Raw genomic sequence first — 27,294 nt, forward strand, 5'->3', positions numbered from 1 at the left:
CTGAGGCAGGCTGTGCCGGCAAGGAGGTGCCAATCAGTCCCACAGACACAGCAGGGCAGGACTGTTCCAGAAGCCAAAGATAAGAGCACATACCTGGTGATGCTGTGAGGGCCATCACCCCATAGTAGGAAAAAGCACCAGCTTCAAACTTCATCCCCTCTTTCCCAGCCTCCACTTCCACTTTCCCCTGTTAAGGCAAAGGAGAGAGAGCTGCAATTAAAAGGGACCATGGATCTCAAGGCACAAGATCAGATCTGAGTCCTGAAAGATAGTTTTGCCTGACACCCCTAAGCAGTGTCATGGTCCCTGCAGTTTGTAACAATGGACAGACCCTGAAGGGGAACAGGCCTTTGTGCCCTGAGCTACCCTGGTCTTTGATGCCTTGAGGCCAGCAGAAGTCACTGCAGAGGAGCAGGATCAGGATCACCACCCAGCTTTGGTTGGTACTATTGCTCTGCTCCAAGTTACCAGGCTGTTTTCCTTTACTGCAAAGTGAAAAAATACTCCCCCAGTAGCAAAACAAGCGTAAATGTAGCACAATCATCTGGGATCTTGAAGCACCTAGACATTTTGGGGCACAGCTCATATCCCCACAGAATTCCCTCTAAGACAAACACAGGAAGGGAGATGGGAGATAATGTGTGTGGAGGCTGGCTGCCGACACTGATAAGATTCCCACGGAAATAAAGCCCTTATTGCTGAAGAAAAAGCCTTGGGGCTACTTTGGTCTTGATTTCTAGCAGTTTTACAGATTCCAACACCTTTAAGGTCCTGCTCTTTTGTAGAGTGCTGCCTACAAAGACCCTCAGTGCTTCCCAAGCTGTACAAAACTACACTACCATGCAAGTACACCTGTTCCTGATGTGGCTCAACCAAATGTATAACATTATGTCCTACACAGGGCTGCAGAACAGAACCCACCACATCAAACAGCTGTAAAACATCCCAGTCACTCTGGTACACAAGTAGCCAAAAATAATTGTCTTTCACTGGGGCCTGTTTTTCATGTTCACCCATCCTTACTGCACTGAGACTCACAGCACACCACTGCAGACAGAAGAGATCTCATCCAGCTTTCAGGCTGAACTACACAAAATTTGGAATTTCTGGCAAACAACAATTATCTACAATGCTTTTCCTCTGGCTAAGCTGGGAAGGGGAGACAGACTGTGCATACCAGGTGTACAAAGACTGAACACCATCTGAACAAAATTGGGTGAAAATGAAGCCAAAAAGTAGAATTTATTTCTAAGTGTTTATTTCATTAAGCCCCACCTAAAATAAATAATCATGCCTTTAAATTCACAGTACTGGACAAGGGCAGAGAAAGGTGATAATGATCTCAACCTGCATGAGCCCCAATACCAAGTCAGTTTTATCTAACTATCCCAGATAGTTTTATCTAACTATCCCAGATGAGAAAAAGCACAAAATCTGCCTAGCAGGAAAAGAGTGCCCTCACAAATCCACTTTCTTGCTATTACAAGCAACAGCTTCATATAAATCCCTTTTAAAACCAATTTCACTCTATGAAACAAAAGTAGCTTATTTCTTCATTATAAGCCTTCCAAAAGGTACAGTTTTGTCACCCAGGCAAAGACTGGGTACACACAAGAAGAATATACATTTAATTGTTTGCTGGCATGCATTTACTGTGAAGGCATTCTTGGTCCCTCAGTGTGAGAGAATAAGTACCAAGTCCATTTTAAATAACAAAAGCAGAGTATTTGTCCCCTTTTGATCCTGGCAGAACTAACCTTGTTGCCATTTTTGTAGTATGTATTTACTGCAACACTCACTTTTCCAAATGCATTATAGACCTGGCATGTTGTGCTTGATAAATATTTATTGATTGTAAAATAGCACAGGAAGAACTGATTGTTCTTTTGTATTCCCATGTCCTCCATTTACATCTTTGCAGCATTACATCAGGGGGATTATCTTGCCTTTAGACTATTTCAGATTGTAACAATTCAGCATGTAAGAAAGGGGAGTTAAAGAGCTACCAGTGGCTCCTCAAACTTTTGAAGAAGAATTTTTTTAATATCAGAATTATGTTGCATCCACAATATAATATCCCAGTGCTCTCATAGCTGTTTATCACAGAGTGTTTAAACTCGTGCACTCCCCTTTTCTATTTTAAGGCCATGTTAGGATTTCAAGCCCTGTGTTAAAATTTCAGCTACAATGCCTGGGCTTTTACAACCAAAACTGATTTTCAGTTGTGCAGGACAGAGAAGAACCTTTCCAGCAAAATCTCTCTGAAAGGAGTATTCCTGTTTAAATGGTGGTAGATAGAAACTAAATTTGTGTGTAAAGCTTTACCTAAGCCATTCAACCATTCCTGATTAGTAACAAAACCTGGGAGATGCCAGCACTGGAAGCAATCCTGTACAGAACACACAGAAAACAGTCCTCCCACACCACCCAGGGCTCCAGTCTGGAGCTACATGAGTGCAGGGATCTCAGGGCAGGATAAAGGCATGGATGGAAGGGTTCCCAGGGTCTGCATTCTGCTGGGCTGTAGCAGGAGGTGACGTCAGTTCAGATGGCACAAGGCCCCCACTGACACTTGTGCTTCTCACTACACCTCAGGTACAGACTTCAAAACTGCACAGAAAAATATCATTTCTCTAAACCATCAAACCCCCAAGCCTCCTTTTGCAAAAGGGAAAGGCACAGCAGATAAAGTATGCAGGCAAAGTTGCTATGTCGTGGCATTTTCTGCACCCCTATTTTCCAAGCAATGCCAATGGGGAACCCTTTGCACTGTCTATCCTTGGGATAGTAAAAGCACAAGTAGCTTTTGGCAGATGACAAAGTGGGAAGTGCTTTCTATCCTTCACAACTGGTTTAACTGAGGGTGAAAGCAGCTGAGTGAGCGCCTCAAGCTTGCCAAAGTCACAAAGGAGGCAGGAGCAGCTCCCAGGAGCCATAGTTGCCCTCCCATGTTTGAAAGAAGACAAACTTCAACACCTGAAAGAGGCATAGAGGGGGATACACAAGGACATAAAAGGTTTTGCATATGTCAACCACATGTCTGACCTGTAAAATGAGAACAAAGTAGTCGACAGGCTTGTTTCGCTGGTAGAGGTAGTGTTCTGGGGCTTTCTTGTTCTTCTCATCGTATTTCAGCTCCTGGATCACATTCGGATGTTTTAGCAGCCTGAGAAGGATCTTCTCTGACATCTGGGATGGACCAAATGCTTCTACTTCTATAACACAAGATACAAGTTGGCATTACACCTCATATGCCTGGCAAGAACTCAGCAATACTCGTTAATAAGCATTTGCTTATAAAAGACACACAGATGCAGAGAGGTCCATTATGGAACTGCAGGTTTCTTGTCTTTTGAGACTGTTAGATTTGTAAAGGGAGGGGAATGACACAGTAACACCTCAACTTCCATTACTGAAGCATTTTTCAAAACAACCAAGAATCATGTCTTCATCTGAAAGGGAAAAGAAAAAGATGGTCTTCCCCTCTTGAGAGTTCTGAGTCACGGAATTGTATAAATTGCAAAGCTTTAAAGTTGGGGCACAGAGAACCTCTGTATTTGTTTTTTCCTTCCCTAAAAGCTATTGAAGTCACTGCATTTTTATTGAAGTCATTGCACTTTATTAAAATGAAATTAATTAATTAATTAATTACTGCTTGGGGCCTATAAGGTTGCTCTAGAGAGATGCTCTACACAAATAAGACACAACTGGAGCTGCCATGGTTCATATGGGAAGAGTTACTCAAAGTGAGAAAGTACAGGTCAGTTCAAGCCATGTGGGATTAATGCCTGACACACAGAACACAATCCCTATCCACTTGATCTTCAGTGTTTCCAACGGGAGCTGTTTGAAGCAGAAAAGCTCATCCTTGTGTGGGAGAGGTAAGCCAGGGACGACGAGAATTACACATGCAAATTGATCAACTTTCCCAACACCTTTCCCAGCACATTTCAGAACAGGACCATTGACAACCCATCATCTGCTAAAGATACTATTCTCAATTTAGAACAGAGAAACCAGAACGGTAGCTTTCATCTTTTTTAGCAGCAGCTTCACCGACAGACCTGTATTTAAGCTACACAATCCTTCCATCCACAAAACAAGTAGAGAAGCAGCACTGTAAGACTATGTCTGTTGAGCAGGTGCTTATGGAACTCCACCGAGTCTTGTACACTACATGAACCATGCCTTGCTTGCTGTTAAATCCACATCTTCCTGTTGAACTGCTTCCTTTCACCAAGGACACGCTCACGCGCACATGAGCCGTAGGAGTCCGAGCCGTCTAAGGAATTACTGCCCCTCAGCTGAGATGTGATAACCAATCATGGACATATTTCTTTCAAGTCACAGAGGCAAAATAAAGCATGAAGACAGACTAGGAGCATCTAGGCAGGCAGTTACTGCATCTTAGAGGAGGGGAAGTACTAACTTCCAAGTGGAGCTGGCAAACTTCAGACAAAGCAACTTTATAATTTTCCACCCATGAATGTATGTTGAACATGGCAGCAAAGATGAACGTCTGAAAGGCCTGCGTGTGGCACGTCTTTAAATGTCAAAGAGAGACAGCACAAGCAATAGGAAGGCATTTTTCCACAAGCTCTCCTGTTTAAAGGCCTCATGTCTGAGGTGAAAGGACCAAGTTTACGACGAAAGGCAATACCAGCCGCAAGAAACCATTCAAGGCCCTGGTCTCTCTGCCAGACTGCCCACCCAAGGGCTAAAACATCAAGGTGTTCTGGGATGGAGACAACTGTCCTCTGAAACCTCTGAAGTCATCAACGGAGGTCACACAAGCCAGACAGAAATCCATTTTAAAGAGTACAGTTCAACCACCTGTGCAGTCTGCATTAAATGTGTCAGAAGAGTTTTTCACTTGGAGTCATAAAGTCTCATGGAACAGGTTTAGACCTTCCTGCAAAAAGTCCAGCATCTTTCTGGAGAAGGCGCCAGAGTGCAATTACAGCCAGCTGGCCAGTGGTATTGAGTCCTCTTTGCTTTGTTCCCTGAGCTCTTCCTAATGGGGTGTACTTGCTAGTCGTTAATCTGACGGACTCTAGACATGCAGTGCGGCACTTGGCGTTCATCCTTACCTTTCAGACCAATTTAAAGTTACTGGTCCACCCCTGGTATATGTCTCAGAGGGTTCATGCCGACACTGAACACAGGAGAGGAGAGAATTTAAAAAGAAAAACACAACAGTGGCATTATTTGTCACCCCACAATCCAGCCTCCCTTCCCGCCTGTCCTGTCCCACCCACCTCACCGGCCTTTGCTGACAAACTGCCTCAGGCTCTGGCACGATCACAGAAGGAGATAACCCGCACTTGCCTGTGGCCAGGAACCGGTGCATTGCCAGGAGGAGCTGCGGTGATATTTTAACCTTCATCTCGCTGTCTGTCTGCTTGAAGGCAGAGAAGTCCTGCTTCCTGTCCCGATGAGCTACTTTCTTTTTCGTCTTGTTATCAGCTGGGGAAGGGAGGGTGGGAGAAGAAAGGAAGGAAGTGATTTCTGTTAGAACGGGGTCCAACATGAACCGCGCCGGCTGTGGTCAGCCAGGGTGGCCACGTGGAGCACGAGGGGCAGGCAGAGCCCTCTGCAAACCCAGCTCACCATCACACAGCCCAAAGCACCGACCATCAGGAGCTGTGCAGCCCTGGGGCCCTGTCCTGCACAGCCAGGCACCCCAGCCTCTGTCACATCTCTGTCACCCTGGTCAGGGGAAAGTCTCTGCTTGCAAACACCTGACTGCAGAGCAGCTCTGCATGCTGCACTTCTGGAGAGGAGAAGTCCTGCTCAGTACTACTGAACATCAAAAGGTGTTGTTTTACAAGCATAGCTGGGATAGCTATTTTTTACATATACATTCCTTAGAAAATTCCCAGCACGTACACAGAGGAAATAGACAATCACTTATTTCTTTTGATGTACCACTGGCTTCAGTGACTCTGCACAGCTGTGGCAAAATCTGCATGCCTTTGGCTGAAGTATTCCCAGTGTCTAGTATATGCAGTTTCCTTTGTCCTGTCCAAACTTCAGCAAAAGTTGGCAAGGTGTACAGCCTGAAGGTGGGAATCTCTGGCCACTTTACAGGCACTGAAGCCAGAATAAAGTACGGAATGGCTTCAGAAATTCAGATATGTGGTTTTGCCTGCAAGTGAACCGGGGCTCCTGGACTCCTGTGTCTTAAAACAGGCTCTGTGGTGAGGAATCTCCATTTGTGAAAGACAACATGAAAGAGACACAAACAATGCAGGTATTACCATCCACTCCCATAGCTGATATCCCAAAATGTTTGGGAAACCAGGTAAGTAGACAGCTACAGGTATATTGGGGTATGGTATCCATCAGTTCCAGGGAGAAGAGGTCTCTGCTCAGATGGCAGGGTGCTCGTCCCCCCTGGTGGCACCGCCTGTAGGGTGGCAGTGCTATAAGCAGCAGAATGCTGTCAGACAGCTCTGAGCTCCACAGAGTGCAGGAAAGCCAAGTGTTGAGGCAATTCCTGTGAGACCCTCACAGATGATACACAGCTCAGGTTCCAGGGCCTTAGAGGGGGAAGATCCTAAGAACACTGCAGCTACTTGTCCATCAGCCCCTCAGTCAAATGGTGTAAAATGACTGGACTTCTGAGGGACTGGAGGCAGCTCTGGCACGTTGATTCATGGCACAGGATTGGGCAGGCACACAAAGAGCTGCAGGTGAAGTTAACAGTGTGAAACTGTACTTACTCCCAGGTGCTTGTTCAGATTTTGAGTTATACATGCAAAGATGATTAAAGTGATGCATTGGAAGCCCCTGAGATCTGGAGCCTTTTACAAGTCCAAATAAATGCTACAGACTACATAAGGCTCAGAAACTGGTTGAGTTTGAGGCTTGGAAATGCACAATACTGGTAATTTACAGGCTTCTAGATCTTCCCAGGTCACCCAGTCTTTTAGACATGAGTACATCCAGATCCTCAGCTTCCCAGGAAGCTCCAGGACTACACTCCACTCCAGGACTATCACAGACTCAAAAGCAATACTGTGCTGACAGAAATTTGCCTATTTGAGATATCTCAAGTGTATTCTGTGACAAGTGCAAATCAGAAAGTTTGAGATACTTGTTCCCAGGCACATGGAGAACAATGACGACCCATGTCCTTCTTCTTCTTTGAAAGCAGAAGCCTCTTACCCTAGTAGTACTTTACACAAGACTTGGACTACATCAGGGACTGCAGTTTCTCTTCCAAAAGCAGGAATAGAAACCACTGAAGGGAGTGGCTACAGACTAAAAACAATCCCTGCCTTAGGAATATAGTTTGAGACAGACCTTATCTGTACTTGCAGTTAAAGGAAGGATGCATACCAAAGCAATGGAAAATTAATAGCAAAAAAAAGTTGCCTAGAAGCTCTCACTAGGTCCTACCTCTTGTAAGAGATAAGAAGAATAGAAACTGTTTTTTTCTGAAAAGCTCAGAGAATGTTATTTTTAAAGCACTGTATCTGAGGTATTTTCTCACAAGGAGCTCCATCATTGCTCTCTTCAGGGAGGCAAAAATCACAAGTACAAGTGTTTGCCCTAGGACAGAGAAACATCTCTGTGCTTTTCCTTTTAAAGAGCTGTAACACTGCAAGCTTTACATGGCACTACTGGTACCTGAAAACAACACCAGCATCACACATTGGGAAAATGCCTTAAATCTTTCTGTCCATAATGGTCATCAAGGTAAGAGACCCAGGCTTTAACTCAAATAATGGGCAATTTCAACTCCCCCTATTTTTTTTTCCTTGGCAGCTTATCCAAAAATCTTCCCTCAAGAAAAACGTTACATGGTTATAGCAGAGCCACATGGCTTAAGCATTATTGGCACTAGCATTATTTTGGCTTATTTTTGCAAGGGATGGTCTTAAATTGTTCTTTGCTATCCAAACAACTTCTGAGCTTCTTTTAAGACACAAGAAGCGAGGACTGGATTGTGACCAATGTAATTGAAGCTGAACCAGGTATTTCCTGTCCGTCCTTTCTCCGGTAAGTGGGATGGAGATGCGGGCACTGAAGTTACCTTGGCATGCTGAAGTGATCTCTGCTCACAGAGTGCTGAGCTGCTGTTTGGTTCTACAACATGAACAATGAGATGCACAAGGGATACTCGCACTACAGCTTCTGGTGAGAAATCAACAAATCCTGCAAACTTCTTCAGTAGGTGCTGTAAATATTTAGACTTCACCTTCATAGGCAACAAGTCTGACCATGAACTCTGGGCTGAGATAGAGAACTCCAGAGGATGAGTAGTCAAAATGAAATTTAGGTTGTGATATCTCTTGTAATAATCCTAAACATTGATGCCTGATGCATAACATAAACAAGCAGCCTGTGCAGTCTAGGACAGAACATACAGCTTTCTCCCTTGGGCCTCTGAGAAAGTTGAGAAATGCTCTCCCACCATGACTAAAGCCATGACAGCACAGGACAGATTCTTGTAGTGTGTCAACCATGAAAAAAAGCTACAACTTTCCAGTACTAAGAGCCAAACACACTGGCAGCTCTTTATCACAACATGGGCTGAAATGTGTCATGACAGAAACATCCTCTCTCCACCCCTTCAGCACTACCAGTACAAAGTTTCATTCTCAGAAGTACTCAGGCTACCCAGATCTTGATGGGTCAGACATATTTAACAACTTTTCCTGCTCCCAGCATCTCTGCAAGCCGCAGCACAACAGAACCACATGAAGACATACCACACATTTATTTGCACCCCTGCAGAAATTCAGTTGTGGAGTTCAGCAGTGAGAGCAGCTTTCAGCAGAAACTGCAAATATACTATTGCTTCCACCTTGAAACAGTTCAAATGTTTTTTTCATGGAAACAACAGAAAGGCACAGCTCCAACACAAGGTCAGCCATTTCATCGAATTTCAAGTTTCCATCAAAGCAAAACAAAACAATTTTAAAACTTCAGAACAAAGTGTAGCAATGCTGCCAGAATTTTTCAAAAGCTCTTTTTTAAAGTAAACACCTAGTACAGAGCAAATCAGTCCAAGGGTTTCAAGCTGACTTGTTGTGAGCTGAGCAAGCCAGACTGCTATAATAATGAACAGAATCAGAGGTGGGGTTACTAACAGTGACACTGTGATATTAACACCAAAAATAACCTGCCTTAACATATAATAGACAATAAAGTACTTTCAGTAAACTCATGTTCTCATCACCAAACCAACTGGATGTTGGCTGCCCAAGTCCAAATCCTCACCGTTTCTTGGGATTTCTGCTCTCTCCCTTACTGCTATAGTATCCTTCAGTCTAAACAGTGGAATGATCTCCAGTGCTTCATAAAGAAATTAGAAGTTCTTCATGATACTTAGCAGGAATCACCCTCTAAAATTTTCTGCATCCTCCAGGAAGGCTAGGAAGTTTTCTTACTGTTCTGAACGAGGAATTTTTGATAGCAAAAAATTATCCTAGGAATGAGAGTTTCAAGAGAACTCAATGCTCATCAGCTCTTTTTTGTTAATATAGGAAGCCTTCAGGTAATACAATTAAAATTAAATTCTCATTTCCTTGCCCTCTAACATCCTATTAATGGGCAAAGCTTTTTTTTGTCCTGAAGAACAACACAGCGTGATCTATGTGTTTTCTTTTAACAAACAAGGCAGAGGGGGAAATTGAAAGCATAAGCAGTGTCTTCCCTCAAACATACATGTAAATATCTCAAAGGTAGATAAAGACAGGATCTTTTTGGAGAATAAAAGGAAGTTTGAAATCATCCTGCAAAAGCATTATGTTGCAACTTATTAGCCCAACAATTCATTTGTGAAGGTATGAAAAGAAATCAATATAACTGGACTTCTGTGATTTACACAGTAATTAGACTCTTCAGCACACATTGAAACACAACTGTGATTTACACGATCATTTGGGTACATAAATACTGATAAAATATCCACTAGGTACAGAAAGCATTTCAGGCAAAAACAAGTCTATCCCACAGTATAAAGTGCTCATTGGGCATTTGGCTTGGAGGGAGGATAGAAGATGCTTGGGTTGGCCTGAACAAATGCTGTAGAAACATTCCTTTCATGAGGAAAGAGAAAAAAAGCAAAGAATAGCTGAACAGTGTTAAAGATACTTAAAATTATTATTTCTACTATAATAGAATCTGGAAACATCCTTGTGCTGCACAAAAACACATAGAGAAAAACAGCATCTGCCAACAAGTGATCAAAGGCCAGATAACACCGATGAAGAATGACTGAAAGGAAGTCCTGTATGCACAGGCCAGATTGTGCAGATGGGGGGAGAAGCAGACACTTTAGGTAACTGGCCAAGCTTTAATCTTGAAAGAAAGAAAAGGGTCCAGATCTCTCAAGTTCCAGGTAATGGCTGACCTGCAGCACCATCTCCCTCAACAGACGTTACCCCAAAGAAGGAAGGAGATGTGCTGAGTGATGAAAAGAGAAGGCTGGTTTAGAACAGGCTGGTTTTCAGCCCTGAGGAAGACTTTCCATTCTCAAGATCTCTCAATGAGTGACAGATATTCTAAAGAGACTCCATTCCTCCTCCTTGAGGCATGGTATTTGCTTGCCTCTTGCTGAACTATGGTTGTACATGGACTACAGGCCCTTGAGGCAGAGTGACAATAGGGGAAAATGTGGGAGATCATTGTCACAGATGTAAACCTTCCTGGTAAAAGGATCAAATAAAGAAACTTGTCCTGCTTCTGAATTAACACAGCCTAAACAAGTGAGGTTCCCATGCTGCAAAACCAAAAATTACTTTGACCATCTGAGGGCTCTGCAGGTCATTTTGTTAAGGAAACTTCCTCAACAATTTGACTACTGAGATTTTTAAACTAACAACATATCTCTCAAAACACAGCAATAAATACAATTGCTACTGGATGGAGTCTTTCTTCTCATCTATAAAGAAATTGCAAATATTTCTACTCACTGTATAGATCTGTTTCATCCAGAATTTCAGACTTGATGATCTCTTCAATCACATCTTCTAAAGTGACAATTCCCAGGACTTCATAAAAAGGGTCCCCTTCTCCTTCATTGTTTACTCTTTGCACTATAGCCAGGTGAGACTTGCCTGCAAGGAGACAGATCAGCAATTTAGACATTTTAGAAACTTCTGAATTATCAGAAATTATAGCAGAACTAGAGACATACAGGTATAAATAAAAATCAAAAAGGTTGGTGTCAGGCTTTATGAAAAAAGGGGCAAAGTTTAAAAAATGCTTAAAATCATAATCTGTTTTCTGTCTGAGATACACATTCCTGCATCACATAAATCCACCTTTTGCCCTAAAGGAGAGCTAAAGAGATTAGTGTTCTTTCCTAATGTCTTTCTCAGCAAAACTGTCACCCTGGCACTGAATTCATCATATTATCTTGTTGTTCTGCTTCTTGTCTCATGCATTGGCAGAGGAAGGTCAAGCTGGAGCCCTCCTTTGCAGTGAGATCCCATGGATGTTTTCCTCAAGCCTGGAAAAAACAGCAGCAATGACCAAACCACAGAAGCACAGGAACAGGATAGAGCTAGGGAGAAGTCAGCCCCATCCATCAGCTCCTCTTTTTTCCTTCCCTTCCTCAAAAATAATTTATTTTTATATTCCCCCTATGGGGTGATGACATGTTATTTAGGATTTCATTAATTAAAATATTCAAAGCAACTCTCTGATCAACAAAGAGAACATCAAAGAAGAGATTTAGCAGTAGTTCTAAAGATTCCTGAGCTGTGCATCATTCACAGTGAATTCTCTAAAGTCCTTTCTGCCATAGCAATGATGATGGTAAGAATATCATCATCATGACCCTTCAAACTGGCCTTGATAGCTCTGGCTGCCAGTTTCTCCAGCTACCATTGAAAACCAGTCCTTTGTAAAGCTGCATAAATAACAGAATTCATTCAAAGGGTCCATTAAATGTAAGTGGCATTGTGCAGTACAAGCACACAGACATCAATGTGCTTTCTGAACTATCAGGAGGTAAGAAACTGTGTCTCAGAATCTTCTTTGCTGTTCTCAAAAATTATCCTTATCGCCAACTGAGGAGGACAACCAAAATAGTTCAACTTTGCTTAGACCCCTTTATAGGCAATAATGTCTGCCTGTTTTAAGATTCAGATTATTAGACTAACAAGCATTCAAACTATTCCAGCCCAGACTTACTCATGCTTAAAGAATGAAAATATCCTGAACAAATTAGACGAGGGAGGAAAACTTATCAACTACTGATATAAACATTGCATCAGGTCAAGTCAATTCACTTTGGTAAGTTTTTCACATCTGCTTTCCCAGGGACCCAACATAAGCAGTTAAAAACAAATTCTTGGTGAATGCTGTCTGTCGAAAGTTAAATTCTTTTGCTATTCCCAGCTTGTGATCATTTAAAAGGAATTTTCCAAAGCAGGGTCTAATATTAGACTCAAAATGAAGTTTCCATTCCACTTAGGCGATATTCTCACCAAAGTAACTACTGCATAATCTGATTGTCTTGGAGCTACTCGTTTAGATGCAGATGGACATACTTTAAATACCAACTGCACAGCACTGCTGAGTCTTATCTTGAGGAGACCTTATTCTACAGCAAATTAATAGAAAGATGATTTGTGATTTTTAAAGCATCAACATCCATATTGTACTGAAAGTCTTTCACTGCGCCAGGTTTTACGGATTTTATTTCTCTTCATTCCTGGCAAGACTTCCAGCTCTTTCTACTGCTCAATGAACAGCATTACAGTGACTTCATAAAAACATGAAAGATCTGAGCACTATTATTACTGCAATTTGCCTGTAATATATTACTCCAATTATATCCTTTCAGCATAACAATGTTAAATAAGGACTGTGGCATAAAAAAAAATTGCACAGACAAAACAAATGTTCTAATTTATTTCACAGTGCCTATTCGTGCTATATTAGTGTATTTGCTTTCAAGTCAAAAGATAGGCTCCTTCAAGAGCCATTTCTATCATAGACCACAGCAGCTCATCAGCACATGCTTATTCAGGTGCTAATTCCTCAGGATATCTGTTCCCACATATTAGTAAGGGGTAAGATCTGTTCAAGTGGGTTAAATTAAAAAAACAAACCAAATCAGCCAAACAAGAATACCAAAAGACAATGCTATCAACTTGTGTTCAGCTTTGATCAAAATCATCAGCCCTTTCCTCCACTCCTGCACTGCCTATGCCAAAATGCTGAACTAGGTGATGAAATTTGAAATTTTGAAAAGAACAATCTTTCTAACAATGGAGTCCTGAATACATCTACAAGCAACGTCAGAGATTTATGAAAATGGGATGAGGGAAGGACCTGAGGGGTTGGAATACAATGGGAAGTTGTGCACAAGTTTCATCCACAAAACAAGTTGCATGTCCTTCCTACCAGAGTGGTCCCCACCAAGAATTCAGCATCACTAAAACATGTTATGCTCTCCCCATTTGAGCAGCTGCAGGACTCTGATCCAAGCAATAGCATCTAATGTGAGATGAGTGAACAAAATCTACACCAGCTGTTGCTCTCTTAAGCAGAGTGAGCTGGTAAGACAGGAGTTACGGAGAAGTATCAGGCATTTTGCACTTTCTGTGATGAAAAACAAGGCTAGAAACACTTTTTTTCGGCCTTGCCATACTCTCCAATCTTAAGGGTTTTTTACTTATCACCCAAAGTATCAAGACCATTGAAGCTTGTTATCATCACTGGATTTTGGAGGGTAGCATTGATATTCAGTTCTACCCTCATTATTAAATAAACTACATGCTACAGAGAATTTATCTGCTGAGAAGAGACAGATTATCCACACACATGGTGACACTAACCTTTCTTCCCCCATGATTGTCAAGTTTTCCTGTTCCAGGCTTTCATCAAGCCAACACTTAGCTGGGGTCAGATGAATTTAAGCCAATCTAATAAGCTGCCCCTAAATGGCTGCCTTTTTGTCCCAAGTTTTCTCCTTCCTTTCTATTGGCTCCAATGCTCATGAAATCATTTGATGAGACAGACCAGGTCCGAAAATTACATCTCTTGTGTCTTTGCAAGATAATTTTGACCCAGATCCAATAATTTGCAAGAAGTCACCAGACAGTGGAACACACATCAGAGGTGGTGACGGAGATGTTACAAAGATGCATTCCCAGACTGGCTGCCCTCTCACCACAGAACACTGCAAATACCCTGCACGTATGGAAGTAATCAAGACATAAAAGGCTAAAGGAAAAGCTAGGAGTGCAAAGACCTCTTTATACATAGTAAAAGAGCACAACACAGCATGTGCTCAGCTGTAAAAGTGGCCTGTAAGTAAAATAATGACTCCTCTGAGTGCTTGAAACAGAAATTGGCTACAGCTTTATTCAAAGGGTTTAATCAGGCCACTGACAATTGTCATATTATTTTATTCAATTGAAGAAGAGCAGTTTCTGCTTGTATTTTCCATTGCTAAAGACTTACAGTACATATCCAGTAAGGAGCTGAATAAAGTAAACATCCAGCAGGAACGAAAATCTGGACTGCATATAGTATTCCTAGGGCTTTGAGAGCAGAACATAAATTACACAGAGAGAGCAGGTGTATGGAAAGTTCTGTACTTCACTGATTTTCTGGCCACAGTCTCTAACCACACTTCATAGATGACATTAATGCTTCTTTAATCCCTTGCTTTAAGTGTTGATACAATGAGATTTAGCAAGTGGGCAGCTTTGCAAAACTGCCAGTTCTGACAATAAAGGCAGAAATGATGTGTGACCGACCCACAGCTCCTCTGTGGGCACAGGCAGGCAGTGCTTGCTTTCTGCCTCTGTTTCCCCCCATACAGTGACAGTCAGTGACACCACCAAGGGCCTGTGTGGGGCTGATACCTGCACACGGCCCGAGGCACCAGTTGTGACAAATGTTAATCTCTCTGTTACCTTCACAGGCAACTAAAGCACCAAGCCGTTTTGGTAAATGTAAATCCAGTCTCTTCCCATTGCTTAAAATCCTGCTGCTCAGCTTAGATTTTGCTCTGTAGAACTTCTGATTAATTTATTAAGCTAATTAGGAAACATGAAGATTCTTAGTTAAATCCGCATGAGTAAGTGAACCTAGAAATAGCTCCTGGGAGTCCATGTGATTTACTGACCACACAGAACAGAACTGGAAGAAAGAAATGCCTGAAATACTCATTCTCTTACATGACAATTTCTTGGGAAATACATAGTGGTGGAAAATTCTCCCTTTGATCCTGAGGCATTTATACATCTAGAGTAAGGACCTCGAGAATGCTGTCATGCAGTTCAAACCAGAGATGAAAACATCTCTTCAAGATCTGCTCTGGTCACTCACAGGATCCTGACTCCATTAAGAGTTTTGCCATTTGGATGGAGCTGTACCCACCCCACTCTCACAGGTCACTTCCCCATAGACACACATGCAAAAGAAACAGGATGACAGACACATTGTGGAGTTCAATAAATGCCAATGCAAGTCATAAACCTGGTGCAAAACAGCCCCATGTGCTGGCACTGGAGGCTGGCTGGGTGAACACACTACAGGAGTCAGCAGCGTGTCCCTGCAGCAATGAAAGGAACTCTGTGCTCACATCAGCACACGTGCAGCTGGCAGGTCAAGGGAACAGATTATTCCTCTCTATTTGATACCTGTGAAACCACATCTGCAGCTCTGGCATTCAGTCTGGGGTTCTCCAGTTCAACAAAGACATCAAGAAACTGAAACAGTTTTGGTGGATGGTTCCTAAGAAGGGCTGGGCTGGAGCCCACGATGCACAAGGAAAAGCAGAGGGCACTGCATTGGTGGAGTCTTGCAGAGAAAAGGCCGAAAGAAAGGACTTCAAAGTCCTTCTGTACCTCATAGAAGGCTATAGAAAACACAAAACTAGAGTCCTTTGGCTAGATACTGATGGGACAAGAGACTACAAACAAATTTCAAACATGGAGACTCTTTAAATAATGAAAACTTGTTCCTTACGAGGGTGGTCAAACACTGGGACAGGCCCAGAGGGGCGGTGAGATCTCCAGCTTTGGAGGGATTCAAAACTCAGTGACCTGAGCCAGCTTCAAAGGTGACCCACTCCAAAGAGGGGGTTGGACCAGATGACCTCCAGAAGTCCCTTCCTAAATTATCCAGTGATTTTAAGAGACTTTGAAGGAAGGTCTGACTGAAACCCCAGGTCAAACTTCATTGCTGAATTCTCATTCCCAAATTTCTTAAAAAAACTGCAGAACTTTCAGTACAGAAGGATATATAAAGGCAGCAAGTTTTACTGATCTGGAATGCCACAATCTGGCCTTGTATGTGACTAAATGTAATAACAAAATGCTACTACTAGCCAGACTATGCTTCAGAAAATTACAATACTGCTGCAATAGCTTTAGAGCAAACACAGGTTCCTAGGAATGAGTGATCCAACAGCAAACGTGCAATTTAGGGGCTCTGAGCAGTGAGCTACAACCCGCAGTGATGTGTGTAAGCTTACACTATGAGAAAGCAACTTGAAATGCCTTTATTTCTGCCAAAGGAGGTTTAGGAACTTGGTAACTGGAAAGAGTTGTAGGTGTTATTTCCCCCTGCAAGCAGCAGATCTTACTAAAGGCCCCTGGTTTCCTTAAAAAAAAGTTAAAAAGAAAAATCAAAGCTGTGGTAGACATTTATAAAACAGAAGATTCTTGTTAAGTCAGTTTGTGGTACAACAAGAATCAGGCTAGTCCATTTTTGTTAAAACCAGTAATCTGAGTCTGTTTGCTGTGGGTTAGTGCCCTGGAACATTAAGCCATAGCCTGTTTAATATGCCTTCAATGACATGGAGAAAAATCCCATGTGGTGTTTAGCTGCCCTTGAATTTGCTAACTAACAATCTGTGCTTCTGAAAAACTCCCTGTTTAAACTTATGGGGCTGTTTTTGTTTCGACTGATTTGTACAAAGGTAAACACTGGTCTGTCACTGAGATTCACAGGTTCAACAACACATTATTCCAAACAATCAATTTTAAAACATGTTGTATAATTTATCGATTAAAAATAACTCCCCCTGGAGTAGCCTTGGCTTGCAAGCAATTATATCAAAGTAAAAAGTGTTTTCCTAAATTTCTTTTCCGCACCACAGTTCAAGGACATTAAATCTCCCTTCTATTAGCAGAAATTTTTATTCATGCTGTTTGCTTTTTCACTTTGATTATTTTCAATGGGGCAATCAGACTGGTATTTTCTCCAAACACATACACACAAACTGGTGCATACTGTCTTTGGGTTCATAACACAACACTATTCACAGAATCAAGAGAAACCCAAAACTTCTGTAAAAACATAATCTAGGTTTAGACAAGACTTTTTAGATCCTGTTCTTTTCAGCAGCAAAACATATAATTTTTAATATATATTTGGGAAGGGAATCTGATAACTAGTATTCATTTAAAACAGCCACATAAAAACCATCCAGACCCTCAAAGGAAATGAGTGAAAGTATCAGCACAACCATTGGGAATACAGTGATTCTCCTTTAAACCAGAGAGCTCAGCCTCGTACAAACATTAACCAGAAACCACAGCAGCCTTCACAGGAAAATAAAAAAGTAGCACTTTAAATAGACTCTTTGTGTTAAAGTCCATTTAGTGGGAGGACACCAAAAAAAAGCAAAAATCAGGGAGAGTTTCAGAGTGACTTCCTGACAGTGAATTGTATTTGTAAGGAATACTTTCCCAAGGGAAACAACAGAAGCTCAGTTACTTGCAACTTTGAAAACTTGACTGGACAAAGCTCCTAGAAAGGACTCAATAATTCTCCAGTGCCCTGTGGAAGATGGAAGAGAAGTGATGAGCTAACATTTTCCATCTACACCAGCCTACCAGTCGGTGTAGGCACTCCAACTCAGCTGCTGCTGCCTTCCCTTCAATCCCTTCCTCTAGGACCTTGGTGAGACACACACTGACAAACTTAACTTGCTTTGCTGCTGCTTCTAAATGTGAGAGCACGGCTCAAGAAAGCTGCAGCTTTACCTACAACTGAACCAAACCTGGCAACCAACTCAGATCTGGAGCTGGGAAGTCTCCATAGGTACAAACAGTAAAAGAAATAGCTGGGATCCAGAAATAACTTGAGTGTAAGGAAAAAGGGTAATTTCAACTCAGACCTCTGCTATCAAAGCAGAAATCTCAGGGAAGAATCAAATATGAGAATATTTAGGGAAAACTATTAAAAGGTGTAGGCAGGCATCATGAATGAAATTGAAAAGTGGAGAGGAAAAGTTTCAGAAACTCCTTGAACATTGCTAACAACTCCCTTGCCATGAACAGCATGGCAGTGCTTCCCAGTCAGGCAGTGCTTTTGCAGTAGGGCATTTGTGCTGAATATGGCTGGGGTTAACAATAACCAGGGTCCACAAGGGTGAAAAATGCACACCACTGGCTAGGCTGCTCTCAGTGTTGGCCGGAACCCTGAGTTCAGCCTAGTAAATGAACAAACACAAGCTGCTTCCCAGAACTGGAAGTATCCACTGGATCTGAAGTAGGAGAGGAAGAGAACGAAATCCTAATACTTGAGAAAGAACTCTCTCCCAAAACCAGAATACTTTTGGACACCTGTCTGAGGCTCTAACCTGAGTAAAAGGTTGTGACACCAGGACACTGGTGGCTTGAGATGAGAGATAAGGTGGAAGTTTAAAAACAAAATTAAGGAACCACTTCAGAAGTGAAGCAAACCAAAGTTGAGAGAAGATGTGGCAACAAGAAGAGAAAATACTGAATCTGGGGAGAGGCCTAGGACTATTTGGACTGACATAGAACAAAAAAGTTCAGATAAAATTTAAGGCAAGCAAACAGAATATTGAAGTCATTCTTGGTCATGGTTCAAGTCTTCCACATTGGACTGAAAAGATACTGAAGTGTGACTTATGCTGATGTGACTTCCCCCGCGCCCCCACTTCCCAAGGCAAGCAATGACCTTTTGGAAAGAAGTGTAAGAAATGCATCTCCTTACTGACTCACACCTCCACAGCATGATCAGCAAGGAATGTTTCTAGTGTTTAAGCACCCTAAAAAGGACCCATACTAATTGTATTACTTCTCTGTTTGTTCAAGATTGTCCCACTGATTTCAGCATTCCTTCAGGGATGAGAGCAGGCACCGGCAGAAGTGCTGCCAGCAGAGGGAGTGCAAAACCTTGGCTTTGCTGAGCTCCAGCTCCAGGTCCTCCCCAGACCTCAGCCCAGCAGATGGAGAGAAGAGGCCCTGGATTCTGGCATCGGTGGGGCCTGGCTGCTGGCTGGATGCTGAATCCTTTGAGAGATGTGCCCTTCAGCCTGGGATCCACAGCAATCTCGTCTGCCATGGCCTGTTCAGCATCTCCTCCTGCAGCTTTGCATTGCTGCTATGACTTGTTCCCCTCCAACTTCCTCTGCCTTCCCTGCCCTAGGGGAGACAAATTCTTGAGCCCTTTATAAGGGCTCAGGAGAGAAACTGTCACCTCCTCACAGTCTCCTCCAGTCCAACAGACTGCTCTACCACAAACCAAGAGTTAGTACACTAAATAAACACAAGAGCATCAAGAGATATATGTTTATGAGCAACAAAAATAGAAGTCAATCCAAAACAACAGTGAACTGGGATGACTTTGATGTTCAGGTAACCAAAACAACACCCACAGAAACACCAGCCTTGTTCTCTATCACTGCAGCCAAAAATCCTACTGATCTAATCCATCCTCTAATACTGCCTCCCTCAATTCCTAGAACAGACTGGGTTTAATTCAGGGAGCTTCTAGATTCTGGCATCTACACCATGGGATTTTAAATCCGACAAAGGTAAAGTACTAGAAGGCACAACAGAAACATGTTTGGACGTTAGGAGAAGGTTAGCTGAGGCCAGCATGCTTACATAAGGACCTAAACTGTGCTGAGAGCAAAGAGCATGAGCTGCAAAGGAAGAACAGCATCTTAAGACTGTGGGTCCTGAAAGGAATTGGGGGTTGGATATGATTTTTTATTATTATTATTATTATCATAATCAGCTGTTATAGTTTACTTTTAGCTCACTATTTAGGATATGAATTTAAAAGGGTTCTTGTGTTACCAGCATCTTAGTTCATTAATATTCTATTTTAATGACTTGTTTTACTTCAGGCCATTTATATCACATGTAGTTTGCAATTCCAGCAGCTCCAAACCCAGCCTGGTCGATGGCGCCATCAGATTTTTCAAGCTTTCAAATTTATACTGTGGCAGAAGCCAGAGGAAGATGAACAAAAAGCTACCCTGTTAACTTTCTAAATTGGTGACACCACCTTCATCCAGCCAGGTCTGTACAAGCCCAGGAGCACCCAGGTGTGTGCACTGCCACAGTGCCCAAAGCTGTGGGATAAACACACCCCTGGAACACAACCAGAGCCATGACCTTGACTCTGCACAAGCGCAGGATCAGGGCCACGTGAGCTCTGACACTGCACATTTGTTTCTCTGGATTCACTCAGTGCCACTACAGAGCAGCTCCTGAGCCATGCAGCACAGCACCAAGGACACTGCAGCAATCTGCAGGCACAAGAAACTCAGCCACCTTCTCCCCCTGCCTTTTGGATTGGGCCAGGTCCCATGGGGGTACCACTGCAGGAAGAGCTGCCCCAAAGCCATGCTTCACACTGCCAGCAAATTCAAGGGGAAGGGGGAATATCCTCTGGCTGTTAAGTGACTCTTTTAAAAACTAAAGGTATGGCACACCAAAGTGTAGAGGTGTGCCAAGACACACCCAAAGTCACAGAACCAAGAACTTTGCAGGAGCGACCAATTTAAACTTTCATAGGTCACATTTTCACTTTGCTTTGGCGCAATTTTAGCGAATGACACAGATCACAGCTGGATCCAGATCCATGCCTCTTCACCAAGAACAGGTACACAGCAACTGTCATGGATATGGGGGAGGTGGGATGTAATTTAAACCACTTAAAGACATCCTGGAATTGTCTGACACCAAAGCAGAAGGACAGAAGAGCACCTGTGATTTCAGAACTGGGCATCACAGATATCTAAATTCCTGCAAACTGCAGGTCTTTCGCAAAATAATAATACAATAATATATAGAGAAGGGGGAACCCCCTAATTTTGCATTTTGCTAAGGACTTAAGTAGATCTTGTGTTACTTTTAAAGCCCATCATGCAAAGAAGCCAAAAGAATTGGTTCAAATGCTGACTCAACATCCCCAGGAAAAGGAAAGATTATAGAAAACTGCCTTGCTTGAAAGAATGACAGTTCTGATGGTACATTTGAATGCATTCTTATTATTTTCCAAGTACAAGCATAAATTGCCTGTCTTTGTTCCTAGGAGCTATCAATTACTCACAGATGTAAGATTTTCCAGTGAATTAGTAATACAACATCATCTTTTCAGCCCCACAAGACAAGATTAATTTTTTGAAAAATAGTACTACTGGGTCATATTTTAGAAATGGGAACTTCAAAGATCAATCTCTATTGCAATTATGCTATTAATATTTTTAATTACTGAACTTGATATCAAAACTTCTTAAAGTTTCCATTTGTGAACAGCCATCTAATTAGTGGATTTTTTGGGCCATCCTGCATAGCTCTCTGGTAGGCTGAGTTTGTCCAGAGCTCTTGAAGGAGGCAGGAAACCTCTCAGATAAGACAGCAAAGCCCTGCTCCATCAGCAACAGCCACTGCAGAGAACTGGAGATAAGGTGAAGTGAGAGCTGTGCCCCTGAACAAGAAGACACTGGAGATAAATGAAGAGGAAAAAAAGGAGTCATAAGAGATTGAATTTGTGAAGTTGCCACTTGCTTATTTCGCTGTGATGAAGAAATCTTCCTTTGCTCCAGAAGACTAAATCAGGATTGCTGAACAGTTTTCCAACTGCTGGGTATTGATGACATGGGATGACATGTGACTCACACCTACATGACAATATTATTCAAATTCTCCTGGTCAAATATTTACATGAAGTGAAGAGCTGTAATATTTCAGTAACATAACAGGAATTCTGTGAGAATAGTACTTCTTTCATGATGCTTAGCTCAGGGAAGATGTAGTAGAGATAGCCCTGTTTTCTTTATTATTCTGCAGAAGTCTTTAACATTATTTTAGCCCCATCAAAAAACTAATCTGAATGTATTTGCTCACAAATAACCTGAATACCAGCTTTAATATCTCTGACTTCTGAGACTGTTTGACAATTTTACTCCAGAACAAGCTTTGTGGCATAATGTCTCATAGGGAATGGGTTATTTATCTAAGCAGAACACTGTCATTTAATCTCCTCTGGCAAGGGACAGATCTCCTCTGTCTTTTTAACACTGTTCACCTTTGTTTGTAAATGTGTGTGTTAGAGCATTTCTTTGATTTTGCCTCAGCCTAATACTTAGAGCTTAAGCCCTCTACTAACACCATGTAATAGAATTGCATCCAGGTATCTCAGGACAGCAAGGGCTCACAAGTGCCTGCCTGAATCATCCAGTGCTCAACACCTCCTGCAACACTCACAAGAGTTACAGTGAAGTGTAACTCCACTAGGTTTGGAGACAACCTCAATTATCATGGTTGAACCCACTGGCACAGGGCAGTTTAGCATCCCTTGTGAAGGCAGAGTGTGAATTAAAACTCATCCAAACCATACAGCTCTGCCCATAAAACTGTACCCACACTAGGAATGCAACACCAGGATCCCTAAAACACCCTGGCCATGGAAATGGCCTCAGAGAAACAGTGTCCTACTGCTGTGACTTCTGCCTTGCATTTGGTTATTTTTAGCTAGGATTAGGCTGAATTCTTCTACATCCCAATAAACGCTAAAGTAAAACAGCTCAAACTTCTGCTAGAAGAGTCATGGACAACTAGGTCACGCAACATACAACACACATGCTTCACTGCTGTTTTCCCTGACTGCTTGCTAATCCAAACATTCTGGGTACACCACAAACTTCAACCAGAAAACCAGCCTACTAGGCTCTGAGGACTTGCAATTAAGTCTGCAGTATAAACAACAGTATTTATCTAGTCTATTAACAACAGGAGAACCGATGTCTGTTGCTGTATGTGGTTCACAGGAGAATACCCATGGACTGGGACACCAGAGTTTGGAAAACTGAAGATTCCCAGCCAGACCCTTTCTTGGGGTCTGCAACTCTTGAGCTTCTTCCTGCATCTTCTGTTTGTTCAAGAAAGATCCCTCCACAAATGCAGCTAGAGCCAGGTGATGTCTGCACAGAACAGGTCAGGGCTGAGCTCTCCTCTCTACCACAGAGGGAGCAATAGGAAAAAATCTTTCTTACCCACAAATCTCATTTTCATGAAACTTACAGAAACATTTCTGTATTTCTGACTTTTGGAAATCAATTACTTTTAAAGCTATGGAGGACTAAGGCAGGTAAGGAAAGAAAAAACCCAAGCAACTGCTAAAAAATAAACTACACAAAATCTCAACCAAACCAAATAAAAACAACCAGACAAAAACAACCTCCACTTATCTCCCCAAGTAGCCTCCTTCACAGCAGTAGCAGCACAGACCTTATGCCAGCCTCCAAATTACAGAAAACAACAAACTTCAAAATGTTGCTATAATTTCCACTTGCAGGAAGAGGCTGCCATTCCTTCACAACAGTAAAGAACAAAACCCAAACAAATTTACTCGAAAGTCATGAATAAAAATGATTATATAAACCCCAACTTAAGACCATGCACAATTGAGTAGAAACACCAGGTATTTCTGAGTAGAGCTCAAATACACATTTAATCTAAACATTATGGACTATGTATCTGCTCTGCATCTCGATCTACAGCAGGTTCATTGGTGAAGGTTCCTGTCCTTCCAGGAGCCAGGAGCCTGGCCACAGTCACTGCATCCCTGTCCCTACAAGGGTTAGACAAACAGACCAGTGAGCCCTGGCAAAAGGAAATGCATTTGGAGTTCACAGAGGGGCTATCACTTGGCTATTTCTGTAGTGCCTGCATCTAAAAAAAGATCCAGTTCACACAAGTAGCTATTTTACCTTACTGTCCCACAAGATCTAAATGCATTTTTTCCGATTACACTTTCCCACCATAAAACACACAACAAAATGTGACACATATTTTTAAATATTCCTATGAAAGGATTTTGCTTATATATAGAAACATGAGTATATATGGAAACATACAAAACTCTGTGTTTATATATAGATGTCTCCTCACTGTATAACTAATATTAGTTCATGGAACTGAAGTCACACACAACAACAAGAACAAAAAGAATTAAAGTTCCAGGGAGCTTTGCCATAAAGTACACAAAGCAGAAAAAAACTTCTTGGATTTATGATAATCTCTGCATGAAATGCTGAATGGTAAATTCCCTTGAGAACTTCTCTGACACAAGAAATACACGACAAAATAAACAAACGAGGAGACAAGTCCAAGAGGCTCTTGCTGAAGAGACATCTAGTTCACCCTTTCCCTTTTTTTTTTTTTCTGCTGCATTCCAACAAAATCTGTCATGAACCACAAGAGGAGCACAGACAGGTTTTCCTGGGGTCCTCTTCCAAAGCTCATCTCCTGGGGAACAGGAGACCATCAGCTTCCCTAGATAAAGCATTTCAAATGACTACCACAAGTGTTGCCCTGTTGAGAGTGCTCCACACTGCAATGCCCTATCTGAATGAAAAAAATGTACTTTGGTAGTTACATGAAAGTGACTAAAGTCCTTCAAGACTTATTTACACAAGTCTGAAAGGTTTGACTTTTACTCTCTAATTATTCCTCCATGGTTTGGTGTCCCCAACACCACATTTCTTGCATTTAACCAGAAGATGAATGTAAAATTGACTAACCCATTTCAGGGTTTAAGCTGAGGGAAATAAAACCAGCCAAAAATATGAGAGACATTTTTTTAAGAGATAAAATCTAAATACTTTTTCCATGCCCCCAGGGGTATTAGTAAAATGGATGAAGAATACTCCAATTCTCAAACCCATCTCATCACATCTGCTCAAGCACTATCCTATGCACTTTAGTACTTGAAACTGTCACAGGAGCTGTTTTAAATAGCCCAAACCCCCTGCTTGAACACCCTCCTTGACAAGTACAAAATCCTGGCTTTCATGAGAAGGAGAGTTTTCAGCAATAAAGGCTTTTGTAGCAGTTCCACAACTGCCATCAATAAAAAAAAAAACACTTGAAACACTTGCATAACCTGAACAATTAGCAGGCAAAGGTTTTTTTCTAAATTAAAGTAATGTAAAGCACTATTTGTGGAGCTTAGAGGTGGGACTCAGGCAATAGCTGTGTGTAACAGGAGTGGCAGATGGCTCTACAGAAATCACAATATTTGTTACCATCTTTAAAGGCTGGTGGCATCTCACCTGCTTATTTCCATGACAACTGGATTCCCTTCTTACCAAAAAGCTGTTGATGCTAAGTTGTCTCCTCTCTTCTTCTGTAAGTGCTGTTGCATCAAATAATTGTAAAAGCCAACGTGACTGAGGATAAATAAACTCAATTGTGCAACTGAAACAGTAACATGTCAGGGTTTTCTTACCAAAACCTTACAGATCTCTAACCCACTTCACAGCACTATCACCTTCCTGATGGCTGGAAATTACTAATTATGTAACAGATTCAGCTATTCAGGGCACAAGGCAAGGGTACCACTCTCTAACCTAGAGCAAGACTAGATCAGGGTGGTGACCACAGAACAAGAATAGTTCTAGATCCTGAGACCAGGATCTGCACATCTACCCAGCTTCACAGGAACACAAAGTTCTTTTAAGACCAAAGTGATCAGGAGCTCAGATCTATTATTCATTGAGATGATGACAAGTCTGGCAGAACAACAGCTCTTGGCAGGACAGTAAAATATTTATGCAGTGCAACAACTCAAAGAAAAGGACTTGCCAAATTGACTGCAACAATGGTCTTCAACCTTTTTCAATTTATGGACTGCTAAAAATGCTCAGTGGGAATGCAGAACCCTGTCATACTGAGCTCTCTAATGACAGAAGGCTTTTTGTTTTTAAGATATCTTTTACTGAGACATCTGAAATAGTCCTTGGACGCAAGCTAAAAAAAAGTAAATTCACCACACTGCATAATTTTCTGGAAAATATTAAGCAATCTTCCTTACAGTATACAATAACCAAGACATAAAAGCCTGAAATCAAATTGTTACAGGTCCTGCACAATAAAGATATTTTTCCTAGTGGCTTTAGCTTGAGGTTACATGACAAGCATGGAGACCAGTCACCACACAGAGGGGTCAAATGAAGGAACACAAGAGCAGAAGAGCTGCAGGCCAGAGAGAGCACAGAGTGCCAGCCACCAGAGAGCCCTGGGCAGAAAGGGAGAGCAAACACAACCCTGAGAGGGACACTGAGTGCTGGATCCCACACGGGTGGGTTTCTAAGGAAAGCTGAAGCTGAAATTAAGGACTGGAGACAGTGGTTTTGTTAAAGGCAGCATTTAGAGAATTATCAACAGAAAAAAAATATCACAGAGGGGGAAGAGAAGGAAAGGGAAGAACTCTGAGAATTGCAAATTAGATTCATGATATTTCCACTGTGGGAGCATTCGAATCAGTGCTCAAACCACCATCTCTGCCCCACCTCATTAGAGTACCTAGTAATTTGCCTGCCCCTGTTCAGCAATCCACATGGGAGCCATGGCAATACAAGGAGAGAGGTCAGCACTCCCCAGTCTCACTGGGGGCAAGGGAGCAGTTGGTGAAAGGAGCAGAAGATGATGGCAGGGTGAGTATGACTGTTTCAAGCACTGATGTACTTCATCACATGAACCATTCCATTAGATATAAATATCAGTAAGTTGGCCTGGTGGCATGGCCATTGTGAAATGGCAGCTTCCTGCCAGGATCACAAGAGATGAGATCTGAGGAAAGGCCTTGCAGCTAATGCTGGGAAAAGTTTTATGAGCAAAAGGAGCAGTGTGAAAGAGCTTGTGGCAGAGAGCACAGCTGAGGTTGATGCTGCTGCAGATGTACAGGGGTGAGACATTTAAAATGGTACAAGAACAAACGGGAAACTCTTGGCCACCCTGCACTCACCTGCAATGACAAGGCCTTGGTTCCCATCCTCCTAAAATCCTCACTGCATTCAAGGCAACACTCTACCCTTACACCTCCCACTTTAACACCTTGCCATGAAATACCCTTTCAAAAGCCCAGAGTGAAAACAGTTTCTTCTTCCCTCGCAATGGGTCTGAGCCAACCTCTGATGGCAGAGCAAAGAGCATGAGGCCCAAATCTTTAATCTACAACAACCATTGATCTGCAAGCAAACACTACAGCAATGTCTCCATCAAATATAGGAGATGTGTTTTTTCCAACACCAGGGCT

The 27,294-nt window shown here is 42.2% G+C and overlaps 1 protein-coding gene across 1 annotated transcript in view; it reads right to left on the reverse strand.

Moving 5' to 3' along the window:
- The window catches only part of CNNM2 (cyclin and CBS domain divalent metal cation transport mediator 2), a 111,387-nt gene that overhangs the window by 12,058 nt on the left and 72,035 nt on the right, over positions 1-27,294 (reverse strand). Inside the window, exons 2-5 of the mRNA XM_059477100.1 lie at positions 10,929-11,072; positions 5,329-5,466; positions 3,046-3,215; positions 94-187 (exon numbers count right to left, since the gene is read on the reverse strand). Coding sequence (XP_059333083.1) covers positions 94-187; positions 3,046-3,215; positions 5,329-5,466; positions 10,929-11,072 — 546 coding nt within the window. The remainder of the gene's footprint in view (positions 1-93; positions 188-3,045; positions 3,216-5,328; positions 5,467-10,928; positions 11,073-27,294) is intronic.

This window comes from Ammospiza nelsoni, chromosome 8, assembly GCF_027579445.1.
Source record: "Ammospiza nelsoni isolate bAmmNel1 chromosome 8, bAmmNel1.pri, whole genome shotgun sequence".
NCBI lineage: Eukaryota > Metazoa > Chordata > Aves > Passeriformes > Passerellidae > Ammospiza > Ammospiza nelsoni.